Below are 18,092 nucleotides of genomic sequence, written 5' to 3' on the forward strand. Positions count from 1 at the left end.
GAACTGGCCTGCTATCTCCCGGTGGAGGTGTGCGAGACTTGTCTGGAGGTGTTCGAGTTCGTGTTCAAGTACAAACGGAAGCTGGATTTGATACACCGTTTCTCCCGCGCCCTCGCCGAGGTGAAGAACGGAAATCCGGAAGAAATGGTGGAGCTGTTCGACAAGGAAAGGAACAGACTACAAATTCTGTTCAAGGATTTGGACCTGTGTGACCGGGAGGACGTTGGTGCAGAGGACCTGCTGGCGGAATTCGACCAGTACGACATAGCTTCGACGATTTGCATCAAGGTAGAAACCGTTGACGATGATGCGATCTGTGAGGAACTGATGGATCTTCCTGTGGATGAGGTCGAGAACAAAACAATACCGTCTAGCTTTCTGGAAGAATTCCAAAGGGCGCTGGAAGATCAACAGAATGATGACGACGTTTGTGCTGAGGTTGATCCTGATTCGCAGGAAGAGCCTTGTCCGATATGGAAGTGTCCAGCGTGAATGCTAGTCAGAGTGCTGGCATTGAAGAAGATATGAAGTCTGAATACACGCTGATCGAAGGCGCCGAAGACGACGAAGATTACGAAATGGGGATGGATGCTGTTAGATCAGATGATGATATGGATGGACCTCCCACTAGACGACGACAGTTCCGAATACCAGAGGAGCAGGTGGAAGAGCAACAGTGCAACCTGAATTGCACTTTCAAAACTACATTCCCTTCTCAGTTCGAGTTGCATTTGGCGAGGGCCCATGCCGATGCGACGGATATACTTTCCTGCCATCGGGTGGCTTGCGAAGGGGAGCTGTGCGATTCGGTGGATCTGCTGAGGCAGCACAAGAACGACGTCCACAGTACGCACATCTGTATGGTGTGTGGCAAGATCACCAAGCACCTGATTGCGCTGGAGAACCATCTGCGGAGTCACGAACGCCTACGGGAACCGACGATCCGGTGTACGATGTGCGACGAGATGTTCCGCAGCGAGCTGGAACAGCAACGGCACGCAACCAAAGTTCACGTGGGTCGGTGTCTGTTCGAGTGTCATGAGTGCGGATTGGGATTCAAACAGTAAGTACCAATTTCAAAAGCTTTAGATAATTAATAGCAGTGTGAGACAAGATTTCGAAATGTGCTCTGGATACCGGGTAGTGGCTTTCGAAGGCCTGGGCAGATCCTAAATGTGCTGGAAGTATGAGGAAACGGGTTATCTTACGAGCACGAGATTACATGTAGAAACTGCCAATATACGCTTAACTTAAAATTATCTGCATACTTGAAGGCGAAAGCAGATCTTAGGCCAATTGGCCAATACACATAACTCACATATATCAAGAAGCTTTGTGACGATGCGATTATTGCAAAGCCGTATCAAGTTCCGCCTGATAACGAGCTCTGGGTTGCGCATAGAAGGTGGCAGCCGCGATACAAGTTATGAACAGATTTCCTGTTCAGGAGGTTGTGGCCAATTCTGGTTAAGGCTTCGTGATCGCCAAGATCATCAATATCATGTTATTCATTTGCTACACATCTGCAAGGTGGGCAGGTAAGTGGGTAGGATTTTGGTATTCACAGCTCTGGTTCGGAAAAGTTTTGATCGTTAATAAAATCAGCTTGATAACTTTCCACGGACCGTTTGCTGCTATAGGCGATAGAATCTAGATAGCGCGTTATAAGCGACATTCAGGGTAATTATAGCACAAAAATTTTTACATTCCATTTATCACCCTTTTAGTTTATCCTTGCGGAAACCTTCGGTAGCTGTTCAGACGCCAAGATTCTGACTATTAGCCGATGCAGGCAAACGACCTATACCTCCATGACCATCTTGAAGAATTCTGCTCCCAACCATCCTTGCCAGTGTCCTTGTTGTTCTTGAGCTGTTGATTTTTATTCTTGACATCCTTGACTTCATTTATAGGAGCTGGTTAGATTCAAATGTTCACTGCTGTGACCCTCTGTTCCTGTATCATTTGTACAATTCAGGTGCTCATCGTGGTGCTGTACCCACCATTCAATCGCTCCACGTCTGCCCGTCAAGTTTATGACATGCTCATCCCTGCATATTCAAGATCGCGGTACTTGGGAAAGGTGCAGCAACTCCATCTCTCGATAGCTTTATTTACTTCCGAAATAGGTGGGATGGCTGTTTCCGCTTCGCAGGTTTGGCTATCGCTTTACTTGAACATATTCTTCAGATCCAGAGTGACAACCGCGCAATAACGGATGCCCATTCTTTTTACCAAATCGTTTATTTAAAGGGTCACACGTCGTCGCCTGTTTGTAGCTCAATTGTGCTCAGTGGAAGAGTTTGATGCATTATCATCAGTCCATTCGTCAAGCCATCTGGATCAAGCAACACGTCGAATGATTTTGATGCTGCCGATATTTGTGACAATTTTTCAGCAGGTGGATACTTTGTGCCAGGGTGATAAGGTCCGGTAGATCGTTGGCATGATTTAGGCTGGTCAATGTACGAGACCATCGTGATCTCGTTTTCAATTGTAATAAACGATGGAATTTGCCTTAATAGATTCAATCTAAGGACTCGCACTCCGTTAGAAATTGTAATTGCTGTAATTGCTCAATCCACACCCTGGCAGACAATTATCCGCCCATCTAGACACGGGCTGGGTGAGGACCTACCAAGCCTCCCCCGTTAACATGTCCTATACCGTTTAGCACACCGGGATCTTCCACAAGCAGGCGCCGGAATTAAAGCGGTCCCACAAGCTTCAGATACATTAAATAGATATAGTCCCTCTGGCACTAAACCGAATGGCGCCCTCCGCTTCACCACTAGTACTGCTTCCCCACACGCCAAGCACAATATCGAAAGTAGTGCGTTGTATAGCAAATACAGTACACCACCTCCGACACTATGCCAAATGTACAGGAAAAACAGCACCAGTAAGAAAGCGGAAGGCGCACCACTCGGTTCAGTGCCAGAAGGACTATAAGTATAACGAAGAAGAAACGAAAAGATAGTAGAGTTGGATCGGTTATTTGATTGCTGAAACGAAAAAAACAGAAAAAACAGAAACAAAGTGTTAACATTAAAACGGGGTTTTATAATTGATAAATGTATCGATAGTTTCTCATCTGTTACGTTTCCTTATCGTAGCGCTGTCGATTTTTTCCATCTCCAGGGTGTTCGTCTCCGCTCGAGCAATGAGGACCATGATGAAATGAGAATATAAAAATGTGAGCATTAGTGTTGATCTAGTAATAGATTAATTTAAACTGCTTTTCATGTGCTAAGTAACTTGTAAACTCCTACTCAATTATGTTTTGTTGGCCTACACGTTTTATTTAGATACAATTTTTATTTAGAAAACTATTTGGATCCGAGATTTTAGGTGCAGATTGAGCATGTTTGATAAAACAAGCATCCTGTTTTCAGTTGAAGAATGTTCAAGAAGTTGATGATTCTGTTATTTATACTGGCTACATACAAGAATTCACTATTGATGTAATATATGGATATTGAAAGTTCCAACGCGCGATTATAATACTTCAGTTTTCGTGCTGTTGTATTGGTGTAAGTAGTGGGAAACCAATCAGTTTGGTGATTCTAACGGTAACAAATAGCAAGACGAAAGGAAAGTTGATAATCTATCATCATTATGATTTCAGTCCTAATTTCATGATCAGTTTAATAAATTCCGCGTATGATTCGGCAATTTTAACAATTTATACATGTGTATTCGAATAAAACAGACTACGGGCATTTATTACCTGTTGCAAGGTTCCTAAGTGATCATTCATTTTCATTTCATTTTGCAGCGTTTGGTGGGGCAATGAGAGCGCAAGTCAGTCCAAAGCCGGGGTAAGGGATAGGTAATGGCCGTAATAGTCTATGCGGACCACTTGAACACCATCGGAAAGGATAAGAAGGGTTGGGGTAGGGTATAGGGAATGGAGAAGACTTGACACAGTAATGCGATTAATGCTGCAAAATGTAAATGTGCTGAAAGCAATTTAATTTGAGTTTTGAAGTTTGATTTGACTTATTAAAATTCCAAATAGATCGGCCATTGTACAAGTAAGAAAGAATATGCTGATCGCTTTCTAGAAATTTTATAAACAACAAAATAACAACAATATGAGAGTGATGCTAAGGGCTGCTGATGGCACAATGCGACGCTTTAGGAGATTTTGATACTGAATGAACATTACTATACAGAGCGCAATTTAATCGATGGTGATAACTTTACAAACTTTATCTGTTTTTACACTGATTGACGATGCTGATTTACATAAAAATATTTTAAAAATAATTGATATTATTAGTTCATTTGTTTGTGTGATCTAAGTGTTAATAATGGAAAAATTTTACATACCCTTGATAATAATACTTCCCTGATCAGAAATATTATATTTTGAGCGCCCTTTTCGAAGCTATTCTATCCAGGTATCCATGTACTGCTTTCAATCCTGAAATTATTCTTATTGTGCATGCTCATGCATTATATTAGTGATGATCATAATCATGCAACAGATAAGAAGGAGAGAAAAAGAGAATATAGGAACAGTGATTAGTAATGAGTTAATTATGTAGTTTTGTTAGAATTATAAACAATTAAACAGCAGTAATGAATAACTTATAAAATTACTTTGCAGCATAGCTGAGCCTTTCGGAACGTAAGACCGATGTATAAAAATAATTTGTTTCGAAATTGTCCGCGTGGTCTTCTAGTGCCCCTATTAGATCAGAATCAGTCATAGACATACATATCGAATGCTCGCCATGACCCTATGACCAACATTTGTATATGTATAGACTTAGCTGATGTGGCTTTTCTAATAGGTAGTTCTTTCACTCATTGATTGTCTTCAAAACCTTGTCAAGTATAGAAAATTGATTTTATTTCATTTATTACTACATTAAAGCTACATTGTACTTATTAAGTATTAGGTATTATTTTATGTTTTTATCACTATTGATATTATCAAGGCCAGAATTCCCAGTGAGTGAAGAATTTTATAGTACTAGAACACCATAGAAGATCGCTTAACATTACCTAATCATGGAACGGCTTTTTGCTCTATTATTTTAGGTAGATGCTATTGAACTCCCTTTGCTCCTATCCGCAACCCGGTGCACGCGCCCTGTTGGTTTTCGAAAACCTCGTAGAAGATTACAAACCGTCAATGGCATTCCCAATTACTACCCCACATTGCACATTCAAGGGTCTGATTGTGCTCCTAACCCACCCTCAGTCTGTAATCTTCTCGCCAGTTTGAAATTATATTTTCCCGAAGTGAAAGTAATTTTGATGAGTGATAGCGTAGTGCAGCCCAACTGCATAGTACAGTAGTTTAACCAGAATCTTTAGGTCAGAAGATAAAATCTAAATTTTGTAATAAAAAGGTTGCCATTGCTTTGAAATTTACCCAACATCTAATCAAAACTACTAACAACAGCGATCAATTATCAAAATTCATCGCTCCCTGGAAAATATAATCCCAAGCCCAGGGTGTTGCAAGGTTCCTAAGTGATCAGATATTTATCATTTTCTACAGCCTAATTTAATAATACCTACATTGGGTTGTAACAAAAATTTGATCTTGGGATGTTGATTTGCCTCCTAATCATAGTTTCGACAATAGTCACATGCTTACTATCCCTTATGGCAGTGTTGTTGATTCTATTGTCTATCGCTCATCAGTTTCGCGCCACCCGGCAGGGACTTGGTCCTATGTACCCAATACTCTGCTGTGTCTTAACTTCACGCAATACATTCTGTAGATGTGTGATACAGTTTGCGGAATATTATGATTTATCACTTCGTTCAGATGGAAAATTCTGTTATGGTACCATATTCACATATCAGATAACTCCCACCTGGAACGATGTAATACATCGGAGACATGTAGATTCAGATGTATGTAGACGATCTATGCCTAGTTCGGCTCTGATCGACAGGCAATCAGTGTATTCAGTTTTTCAACTAGCTTGAAGCGATGAACGTATCAAGACAAGCTCTCCACTATATCTGCTAGCAATCACCGGTCGTCGATAGACATTTCGGTTCTTTTCTGCTAAAGAAAGACCCGATTGTATGCCAAAGACTATGGCTCATGCTTTTCAATACAGCTGGAAAAACAAGAACTACACCCAGCACCAAATAGTACGTAACTATGAGGCGGACCGGAAGGTTTGATAAGCAATCCCCACCAAGGACTCGCACTCCGTTAGAAATGCCCGAAAAGTAGTGCTTCCACTCCTCATCCCTAATGAAAGTAATCATGTGGTCGACGACGGTTGCGTGACTCATCGACGGTTGGAGGTCATGAACCCGCTCCGTCACTGCGTCATAATCCGCATAGACTGGAATTCTTGATGTTGTGTCATTACACAGCATTGACCGCTTCCATTTAAGGGTCAGATTGGTAGCGTGCGACGATCTCCTTCTATTTGATCTCTAAGAGCACACAGTTGCGAGAGTGGTTGATAGGTTTGACCTAGTGGTCCTAGGATCTAGTCCTCATACACCCTCAGCATATCCAGATGATACCTCGCTGCGTCTGATAGTGGCCGTAAGCTTCGACTCCGCGCCGAACCGATTTTTGGTCGTCGAACTTTGGGTCTCCACTCCTCCTATGCAAGACACAGTATACCAGATGAGTTTCCTGCATTTCGTTTCCAAGAGTACAATGTACGATTTCTCCCGGATCGCGAACGACAAACGATCTACTTCCTGGTGCGACGGAAACGTTTGATGACCGCAAAAAAATCCTCAACATCTGGTGAGAGTCATGGGCTTTGACTCTTTGGTTATAACCGCATGGCGTGTGCTTTCATCTTCGATAGGAAGAGCGTGGTATGCAGGAAAGCTGTTTTCATAGCTCTGTCAAGGTGGAGCGGTAGTCATCAAGAAGTTATTGCTCATCACACCTGACTTGGCTGCCATTTTCCAGATTTGGCTCGGATTTTTGGAGCGTAGAACTCATTGTTGACAGGCTTTGCCAAACATGCTTAATCCGCCTTGATGACCTTTGCATAATAGTGGCCTACTTTCCCATCTTCGACGTCCTCCAGTAAGTAGATGTTCTTCCCCAGGATCTGCCTCGCCAGAGCTGGAATAAATTTCGAGTCTAGCTTCTTGTTTATACGATCTGCTTTGGAAGATTGCGTAAAAATGCGTCTCCAAACGACGTCGCCAACCTTGAAATCCACCTGGAACGTTCTTCGATTGTATCTGTTTGATTTTTTCATGTTTTTTCTCTATTCGCTGCAGCACAAACTCCTGGATTCTTTTCAGTGTCGATAGACGCATGTCCTGTGCCTGTCTTTGAATCTTCTGGTGATTCAACTCCTCCTGAGTGTACAGGTGTGAAGTAGAAGGTCTCTTCCGAAGTTTGCAAAATGGGGACTTACTCCTGTTACTTGATGTTTGGCGCTGTTGATCGCTGCCGTTATAGCGGCCAAGTTGTCGTCCCATCTTGCATGGTTCTCATCCAGAACACAGGTGATGAGCACCCGATTGACGCGTTCAGCGTTGTTTATTATCGGCGAATAGAATGCTGTTCTCATGTGCGTGATTTTGTGCCGAGAGAGGAGAGATTTGAATGCCAAAGACTCAAACTGTCTCCCATTATCTAGGAGAATGATCCTAGGACGTGAGAACTTCAGAAAGACTTGCTGTTCCAAGAACTCTACCATTTTACCTGAAACTGCACTGCGTATGAGATGAGCGATGACGCACTTCGTTATCTAATCCACCACAACTAGCAGGACTGTGTTACCACGCTTCGAGCGGGTCAGTAGACCAACAAAGTCTACCGAACACTAGTTCCCGCGGTTTTCTAGCAGGTTTTAGACTTTGCATATTCGGGATCATGGTGGCATTTGGTGCTTTGCACACTTCGCAACTTCTGACGTACTGTCCAATGTTTTCTCTCATTTTAGGCCAACAGAAGTGAGCTTGGAAAGTGTTTATGAAACCCTAGATGTCCAGGAGTTGGTGCATCATGGTATCGTTTGATGATTTCTGCGCGATCCTTTACGAGCTGCGAAGGAAAGCAAGAGGCAATAAGTACGTCCGACGCGAGCGATGTCTGGTTGTTAACTGTCACATCCCTTGCTAATGCAATTTCGCGATCTACTCGGCTAGTCCCCGACAGTGACCCTAGTCTACTCCGGCGGAGATAATTCCCAACGGTGAACATTTTCCCGAAACCATTTTCTCGCTATAAGGCGGTCAAGTGCCGGGGTTTGTTCTTGGAATTCTGTATGGAGGGTGATTTCCGCTTACAGGCGCGACTCATTATCTAGTGCTTGGCGGATCTGCTCAACTACGCGCCTGATCAAAGATGGAAATCTACTGATCATGATAAAACAAATGATGCATCGTGGTTGTTCTTTGTCATGCGATCATAGCAACAACGATAAACCCTTAGTCGTCAAGCCATCACAACAAACTTCGCTCCGCGAAAAATGAATCGCTCGGCATGTGTGCTAACGATCAATTGTTCGCAAAGCGAATTCATAAATTTTGGAAGATTTTCACGCTTTCACTCTGCGATATGACTTCTAGCATACAATTTTTGATCCTAAAGTCAATCGTGCATGGAATGTGAGCAAGTTTATCCGTGAATTTTAAATTGATTCGCATTAATCGCAACTTGTTACAATATCCGACAAACCCTTTGTCCTACGACAAACAGTTTATCGGATGCTCGATATATCTATGATTAGCGCGCGTGGTGAGGTGTTGAAATCATGTTGCTGCAAGAACGATGGCCCTCTTGGACCGTTCAAATACCGTGTTGTTTGTCGTTAGAGCTGATTTTTTTCCATCCTTGCGCCTGATGGTCTCCTTAATCGTACGTCCTACGGTCCGACGAGTCCCGGCGTAAAGCATTGCTCTCTACATTTCGTTATGCGCTCTATTCGCCAGTTAGTCGTAAGCCAGACATTATTCGCACCACCAATCATATTCCAAAAATCGTGATCGCTTGTTGAACCTCCAGGCAATCGAACTTAACATGTTACAACGTTTTTTTTTATCAACTCGGAACCAAATGGTTTCAACTCGTGTCCGATACAAAGCAGATACTTCTTGAAGAAGTCATGGTCTAATAGGAATTGTGTCAGGTGGGAGTTCACTTCGTCGTGCTGGTTGTCCTTGGTGCTTGCCAACCGGATGGTAATAAGTTAGAACGCGCTGTTTATCTTATCTCGAATCCGTATGGCCTATAGCGCCGCGCTCCAGGTTTGGGTACCGTATCTTAGTATCGATGGTGATACGCCCCTTATTGCTTCTTGGACCACCTATGTTGGGCATAATATTTGTAATCGAATTGATCGCTTTCACCGCCTTTTCACATGCATGAAGTGTTTCTGCGTTTGCTGTAATAGGGGACTGCATGCCGCGGTTGCTAAGGTAAAAATTTCTAAGTGTTTGACGTTTCGTGGCCTTGTTGTTTACGGTTTGGACTTAGAAAATTTCTGTTCGCGTTGGTGAAGCAACTTAGCTATGCAACGCTTCCTGAGGTTTTCAAGCACTTGGGCACATCCACGTGTTCAATTATGTTGATCGGTTGCTATCAGGACAAATGAACATGATATTAATACGGGTGAAGTAGCGGAAAATCATTCGAACCACTGATTGGAAATGCCAAAAGCGGTCAAACACAGTGTAAACGGTAAACTATGCATTACGATATCTCAGCATATAAAGAAGACCGATTGAAATTGTATGCAATCATGGCTGAGAATCGTCCACAAAATCTGCCCATCTCCCGTTTGTTCCAAGTAAGTTAGTTATTATTATTGGGGCCGGACTCCACCCATTTAGATGGGTAATGTCTTCCCGGATAAAAACGTATCATTCAGTGAATGGAATAAATAATTAATGTACAATATAACGTATTGGATACAAAACAGCGTATTGTAATTGAATGTCGAAGCAATATTATTCTTATTTGGATATACAATTCAAAAACAATATAATATATTGGAACAGAACATTTTATTGTTTTTAATTGGTTTTATACCTTACAATTTTGGTCAAATTCCTATTTTCGCGTAAAACAACTGTTGCTTTTTTCTATGTAGCTTTGCTGAAAGAAATAAACAAAACAAGTTCAGAAAGCAAGAAATGTTGGGTGAAAAATATTCAAAAAGTAAAAATAAGTAGTTTTTTAGAAGTCACTTGACATTAGCTGTAACGACGTATGCAACCATGATACAGTTCGTTGAATTGTTTTTGTATTGTACAACAATACAAAAATTGCTAATCAAGACATTACATAAACATTATATCGTATTGTATTTTCAAAATGTTTGTATGAGAAAATATCTATATTTGTATTGTTACGATACTTAACCACCCATACATTATATTGCAAAAATCTCATATACCATACAGTGAACTGTTCAAAACAATATATTGTACTGTAATTGTATTGTCATTTTACATATACTGTATTGTATTTCCAATATATTGAATGGTACTGTTACAATACGTTATATAGTTTTTGTATTGTATTTTTTATCCGGGTTGGGTAGCCTTGTACAGGACAGTGCTCGCTTCCTTTCAGAATATGTCATGCTAAAAAACATCGACAATTACGTGGCTTTTGATCATGTTGATACCGTGGTGAATCAAAATCCGGACGGTACCAATATCCGGACACTCTGATAGTATTTAGCAAATTAAATATAAAATTAAACAATAAATGTAGGTTTGTAATTTATATTCATAGCTTTCAATATTGCTCTTCATTTTAATTCATAATTTCATCTACACGCAAAAAAATGTGCGGTAAAAACTACCATTTAGGGGGTTAACTTAAGCGCTCGCACCGGCAATTTTCAGCAGACCAGAAATGCGCTTAATTTTACCATGTCTGTAGTCGAAATCAGATTGTTGTAAATTATTTCTGTCAAATGTACCAGTAATGTGGTGGGATGTACCGTAAGCATAGTAAATTGGTCTGAAATTCCATGGTAGTTTCAAGAATGGGCGTAGTCAGCTAAAATAGTATTTTTTACCACAGAAATTTTTTTCGTGTAGTAATCCTTGCAATAAAATATTAAAAATAAAAACAAAGAGGCCTCACCAGTTGAACATCGTTCCTCAAAAGCACCAAATCCAATAGTGAAGTTTTTGACAAGAACGTCAGCTACTTTTGACTTACGAAGAAGTTACTCAATCGTGCAATTATAATATTGTACGTCTCTGAAAAGTGTTCGGAATAATAATGTTGAAGTGTAGTGCACGAAAGGGGGGGAAAACTTGTGCAAATAAGCATGTGCGTTGTGAAACTAGGCTGCCTCGAACGCTGTCCGGATTTATAGCCTAGTGATCATTAATCCGGACGCATCGAAAAACCTTATATTTATTGAGCTTTTGGAAAATATTATAATGTGAATTGGTGCAAAAATGTACAATAACATAACAAAAAGTGTAACAAGTTACCAGATAATGGATTTACGCAAGGAAAGTATTAATATTGAGGATCATTTCAGTGAACCAAAACTGCAGGCTGTTGGCACGGGGTGCAGGTAAAACTATAGTAATTTTCCTCAACGTTTTAGCCTTTCATATATTTTTAAGCATATGAATGCATCGAATTCTATTTTATTGAAGATTTTAGGTTTAAGTTGTATGTCTTTTATTAGTTTTTCATATGTTTTGTCTACCCAAACACTTCTGTCTGGATTTCGATTCAAAAACGTCCGGCATTTTGGTGCATGTGTCCGAATTTAAGAACACGACATGCTTCAGTAATTTAATGTTTTACATGTTATATAAATAAAAATAACTATAATTTTGGTCCATCATACAAAGTTTAGACGTGTACCTATGTGAATGACGATAACACATGTACTAAATGTGGCAGAAACATATTTAAAATAGCGTTTGAACTTTCGGCGTTGCTTAAGTGTCCGGATAATGATGCATCACGGTACAGGCTAGATGTAGCCCAAGCAACCAAAAGTTCAATCAGTTCACTTTAGAAGTAATTAATCAAACTCCAGTTTTCATAAAGTTTGTTCAAGTTGCTTATAGAGAGTTACATTTAACTGCGGTTCTGGAAGTTGTTCTTCAAAATCTTTCACAAGTAGTTAAAACCCCTATTCTGCTATGGCGACAGTCTTTAAGCCTCTATGACAATTATGGTCTCAGCCATTACCACGGACTCGAATTGACATTCAGGCAAAGGCTATCAAAGCATGCCCGTTTTCACTCTTGATTTCCTTTTTGAGAGACCTCGACACCGGACTGATCAAAAACGATTTACAAGGACAGTCTTGTAAGATTTACATTTTACTGTTTCAGGAAATTATTGTTAAGCCAACACTTGCTTACACATTCCTCAGAGCGCAACTTTGCGTGCGATCAATGTGACTTAGCGTTCAAAACTTCCAATCACCTCAAAAGGCACATACGGACGGTGCACGCTGAGATTCGATACCCTTGCGAGCATTGCCCCATGACCTACGGACGGAGGGATAAACTGCGGATGCACATAGAGCGGGTTCACGACGTGAGTATATACAACTAATTTCTCAGGTTGCATTCCAACACACATGTATTCCATTTAATTGCAGATTCAAACCTACTTTGTGTGCGACATTTGCTGTACCTCATTCGAATCGGACGACAAACTCCAGGAGCACAAAGTTCGCCACGAGAATGCCCAAGATCTCGAGTGTGGCATATGTTTAAGCACTTATTCAACACCGGAAGATTTCAATGAGCATCTATGCATCACGTATCAGTAAGTTTCCTTGATCTCGACTTTGGCCGATGGGTTTATTGTTCGCATCTTTGTAGGGACGACTACGTTTGCTGTAATCGTGACTTTCGGTACCATTCCTTCTACAATCGACACATGTTTTTGGCGCACGGATTGAGTACTAATGCACGTGTAAAACCGAAGGCCGGAGTCCTCATGGGAAAGCAACGTGCTCTAAGGGTAAGCGAAAACATATATATGTCTAACACCAGATGTACCTAACATTTCATTACTCCATGTCCGTTTCACAGAAACCTGTCGAGCGATGCACCAAATGCGACTACGTGTTCCCAACGCGGAAGCTCAAGAAGCAGCACATGGAAACCTGCGAAGGGCAGGTGGTCATTTTCGAAATCGAACCCGTTGCTGACGGAATCGCCGTACCCGAGACTTAGCCCTTATAAGATGATTTCTCTATCCATTTCCTATATAGGCAAAAGAACGATCAAACAAATTTGTAATTGGAGACATTGCATTATTCTTGGTTCGAGAAACTGGGGCCGAAATATCCTTTCTTACAATGAGATTTATCTAAAATACACTTTCGATCTCTTCCAAGGTACGTACTAATTGTCTAGCGTTGGCAATAAGCGTTTCGAATTACTCTGTGGATTAGATAAAATGTTCTGAAGGAACGTAAAAATATGTGCCCTCTCGGGCTCTGATACGACCAGTTTGGCAACACGAGTCCATGAGAATTAGCTTTTACGAGCTTTCTTACCAGCCGTTTCGGCGCAGTGGGCTTCCTAGCTGTCGAAGTTATCACTGTAGTAGGAATTGAAGTTAATTCTGAAAAAGGGAAACAGGTAATGTCATCAGCTTCAAATTTTACTAATACTATACATTACCTGTGAATGAGATTGATGAATTTTTGGGAAGGGTTTTGAGTTGCAATGTCGGTGATCTTCCGCAACAGCGACATCAGCTGGTTTGTGAAATCCGAGTGGAAGCGCTCAACGCGTTCGGAGAATGTTTCGGTCGGTTCCATCGATGTGGCGTCCTGTAGAGGGTACGATATACGTTGGGGTGAGTTTAGGTCTGATCTAGGCAATAGGACTATCCAAATCAGTAATCAAGTTTTGCGTTCTTGTGAACATAAAATAAGCTTGTTAAAATTGACATTTAGTTTTCTTTTTTTTTGAGAATGGTCAGCCGATACTGAGATGAACGATTATTATTTATGGAATGATTTTTTCTCCTTGTAATTAGTGTGGCTATCCAGGGATAGTGTGTTTTATGGCGTGTTATACCCAAGTTTTATTTTTGTGTTTATTTTTCTAACATGCCTTTTGACAAAATAATATGAATGTGTTAAAAACATCTTAGCAAATGCCAATATTACTGGAACATTTTCCAATAATGGAGGAAATGAAAGAGTCAATTATTTTTATCGTTCTAAGGTTATTTTAAATAGAACAGACTAACTATTCTCCAGGCTTGATAATACTCCTCAATATCATCAAAGTTCGGTGACATACTCTAGAGCAGCGTGCCTTTGCCTCTCTGCGAGGAAGCGAAAAAATACTAATTGTAAGCAGAGAGGCAACGAAAAACGAGTGGGGAAGATGCAGCACAAAACACAACAGAGCAAAATTCCATCAGAAAATAGTGCCATCACAACTCTGCGAGGCCTGTTTTGTTCGAGCGGGTTACTCAAGAGTTCTTTTAACGTGTGGGTTAAGGTGAGCATAGCAACAAGAGAGGAAGAGTACCTGCGGCCTACAAAGTTTTATCCCAGATCATCTTCCGCCGTCTGTCACATGTAATTAACGAGCGTGGAAAGTTATGAAAGTTAACGGCCGATCGACGACGGACCAGGGCTGCACAGCTTTTGGTGAAATAAAAGCCTCATTTCCTTTGACTCGTTTTTTAGCAGGATTTTTTGCTAAAATGATAGTAATGAATATTCGTAGCTATAAATCAGTTTATCCATCGACTTTCTGGACTATAAACTAACATACAATGCTTAAATTCATAATTTAAATTTGATTTATTGTTTGACAAAACAAGATTGCATTTTTCTCATTGTTTACTTTTTTGAGATGATGCCTTTTGAATTGTTAGTCTTGAAATATGTTAAACGTTTTTTTCTTCTGTTTTAATGACTTTTTGTGGAACATATTAGGTTCCTTATTTGACGCATCAATTCTTCAATGTGCCTAATTTGACGCACTATGTTCCTTATTTGACGCACTAAAAAATAATTGCTAAAGTTTAAAATATACAAGAGTTTTAGTATTCAATATTTCAATTTACTGAAAAAAGCTCACTCTAAAGCGCTAGAGTGAACATTAAAGTTAGATCTTTTGAAAAAAAGTTTTGAATGATCGGTAGTATTTTTGCTGTGCATTCAGTTCAAGTCAGAAAATAAAACCATTTAAGTGTAGAAAATAAACCGATTGAGTTCAATCCATAGTCAAGCGTTACTGTTTAGTTTAATGTATTTTCGTCGTGGTATCAAACAAGGGAAAGGTTTGAAAACAACGTTACGCTGGAACGGGGAAGAAAGTTGAAAAAAAGGAAACATTGGTCGAAAACTAGAACGAAAACAACCGATTCCAAAAATGGTTGTTTGAGAGTCTTTATTACAGCACGTGAACTACGCATACTTGTTCCTTGTTCTATGTAAACTTTATGGGCCGCGGCCCGCGGGACAAATATGCGTGCAACCAACGGCAGTATGGCATCTAAATCGCTCGAGAACCATATAAGGACTGTTCATTTTATAAAGTGGACACTTTGTTTATGCTATATCTTTTTTAATTATTGATAAAATCGTAATCGGTTTTCTGTGTACCGTTGAACTATTATTCTATAATGCTATGAAAATATAAAATCTTAGAAAATGCTTTTGGTTGAAGAGCAAAATAGTTTTTCAAAAAAACTGTTCGTCAAAGTTTACCATTATTTTTCGCAAAACAAAAATCCTTATTTTTATGAACAAATTGTATGTTTGTATCCTTTACTATTCGACTAAAGGTATAGCTTTAAAAAAATCAGTTATATTCCACCATTCTCTGACATTAGGTAACTTTTGTGATTTACCCATTTATGGCCAAATTTGCTGATACACCATCCTTTCACTCTCAGCAACAGAGAAAAGTGAAAAGCGTGTTCAAAACTAGTTTGGATTACTAAAGAAACTATATTTGTATTAAAGAGAGCTAAATCATGAGTTTAAACCACAGTCTTAAGTATAAATTTTACTGTTTATGGTAGTTTTACTAAAAAGTCTCATACTTTTAAAATCATGTGCGCATATTTATCATTCTACAGCAAATTGTAAACGGTTTTCTCCGATTTTTTCAATTGGTAATCTCAGAATAACATATTATGAAAATGATATATGGAAAATAAAAATGGATTTTATTACAGCAGTGTTGCCAATTTTGATGATTGTCAATGTACTTCGATAGGTCTTCTAGGAATAAAGCAATCGTGTTTCTATTGTGCTTTAAATGTGACGTGGGGACTTAATAAGTAACTCTATGAAGGCGTAAGTTATTTTTCATATTAATGCTATATTAGTACTTCCGTCAGGACGTACTTTTAACCAACACATTCTACTTATATCAATTCCCTTCAAATTTAAAATATTTTTCTTCAAAAATATACGGGAAAAATGATTTAACTATATCTGTAAAATTGTTGCTCCAAAAATAACTTGATTTTTTCCATCAGGATTCTGATTGATGATGCTTTCGAAGAACAAGCCTTTTTTGAAAATAAAAAATATAAATTATCGAATTTTCCAGCCAATTTCTAACAATCATTGATTTTGATAACCTTCAAAAATCGACCGTTCTAATCGTTGTTACACATTTGTGTGAAATTTCATTATTTTGGAGAATTTGTATTTTTACAACATTGTACAATACTAGTCGAACGATGTGCAGAAAACCGATTGAAATTTCATTGATAAATTAAAAAGATACAGCATGCACAAGCAGGGTGTCTACTTATTTACAGAAATAGAATCCCCTGATATTTCCAGGTTTTTCCAGGTTCTGGAATATAATTCCAGGTTCAAGAAATTATTAAAAATCCATAAGTGTTTGGTGAATTTTTAATATTAGATGATTAAACATTTGTTTTCAAAGATAGGAGTTTGGCTTTGAAACACTTAAAAAAAGTGTAACGAAAAGTATTTTCAAAAAATATCTGTTTGTTTTACGTGTGTAAACAACTCAAGAAAAAAATGGTTATTTTGTAATAATTCCACGAAAACCAAGAATTATTATCAAATGATCTGAAAGTGCCTGTCATCGTCAAAGTCAGATATTAACAACGATTGAACTTAAGAAAAAAAAAATTCCCTAAAATGGTATTCACTTTTATGAACATCAAAAACGTACTCGTGCCATTACGATTGCTCGTTGTGCTGTAAATTTTATTCACATATTACACCGATAATATTTCCAGGAGTTTGATTTGTGATGTTTAGCGAATTCTGTGAGTAATTCTGCCAAGAATTTCGTTTTAGATACCTTCATGAACTCGATCTGGAATTTTTCTAAGGATCAGAAATCCGTCCAATAATCGTTTCATGATTCAACGAATCTACAAGTTTTCCAAAAAATTGATTTAGATCATCTTCAAGAATTCTAACCTCGTTCAGAAATTCCTCCAAGTTTTTTTGATAAAGTATTTAAAGATCAAGAGATGTCTCCAGGAAAGGATCAAAGAAATTTGTCAGATTTATTGTAGAAAATTTTGAGAAATCCACAAGGAATGTCGAAATTTTGGATACTTGATGAAGCGCTTTCTAAGATTCTCCTCGTAAATTGCTAATATAACTGAAAAAAAAAAACATTTCAATCTCTGAATAAAGTCTTACAGTCTTGTTTTTGAAGAAATTCGGAAAGGTTATAATTTTAATAATTACTATAGTGTTAACTGGTGATGAAGTTGAGAAGAATTCATTGAGATATGAAAATTTCATTTGAAAAATTATTCAAGAAATGGAACCACAGGAATCATATTTTGATAAAATGATGGAGAAATGCCGAGAGAATTTCTGGAGAAATTTTATAAGAAATCGCAAGTTAAAATTATCAAGATATTCTTGGAAAAGTTTATAAGTTTATAACTCCGATTTCACCGAACAATGCCTGAAGGATTTTTGGAGCAATTCCTGAGTGTAATCGCGAATAAATTAAAAAAAGAGTCCTTATGAAAAAGCTTAGAATAAATGGAAAATAAAGGCGTATAAATTAGTATAGGGTTTCTTGGAAAAATGTCGAAAACATTTTTTTTTTTCAAAAACTCTGAAATAAATTTTAGTGGAAGAGCTCCTTTAGGATCTCTGCGAAACTTTCTAGAAGCTACAAAAAATCAGTGGGAA

At 38.9% G+C, this 18,092-nt stretch overlaps 2 protein-coding genes across 3 annotated transcripts in view; one reads left to right on the forward strand and one right to left on the reverse strand.

Moving 5' to 3' along the window:
• Positions 1 to 13,212, forward strand: LOC5578901 (zinc finger protein 354A). Its single transcript, XM_021841612.1, has 5 exons — positions 1 to 1,063; positions 12,289 to 12,496; positions 12,561 to 12,730; positions 12,787 to 12,928; positions 13,000 to 13,212. Exons 1-5 carry the CDS (start codon positions 474 to 476, stop codon positions 13,141 to 13,143), a joined length of 1,254 nt encoding a protein of 417 aa, XP_021697304.1. The 5' UTR covers positions 1 to 473; the 3' UTR covers positions 13,144 to 13,212.
• LOC5578902 (gamma-tubulin complex component 2 homolog) overlaps positions 13,203 to 18,092 on the reverse strand; it is an 18,407-nt gene continuing 13,517 nt past the window's right edge. Inside the window, exons 6-7 of one of the 2 annotated variants that reach the window (XM_001664056.2) lie at positions 13,597 to 13,748; positions 13,203 to 13,537 (exon numbers count right to left, since the gene is read on the reverse strand). In XM_001664056.2, the coding sequence (XP_001664106.1) occupies positions 13,495 to 13,537; positions 13,597 to 13,748 (195 nt within the window). In that variant the 3' untranslated portion in view covers positions 13,203 to 13,494. The remainder of the gene's footprint in view (positions 13,538 to 13,596; positions 13,749 to 18,092) is intronic. The other variant, XM_001664057.2, reaches the window with a different exon arrangement.

This window comes from Aedes aegypti, chromosome 2, assembly GCF_002204515.2.
Source record: "Aedes aegypti strain LVP_AGWG chromosome 2, AaegL5.0 Primary Assembly, whole genome shotgun sequence".
Lineage (NCBI taxonomy): Eukaryota > Metazoa > Arthropoda > Insecta > Diptera > Culicidae > Aedes > Aedes aegypti.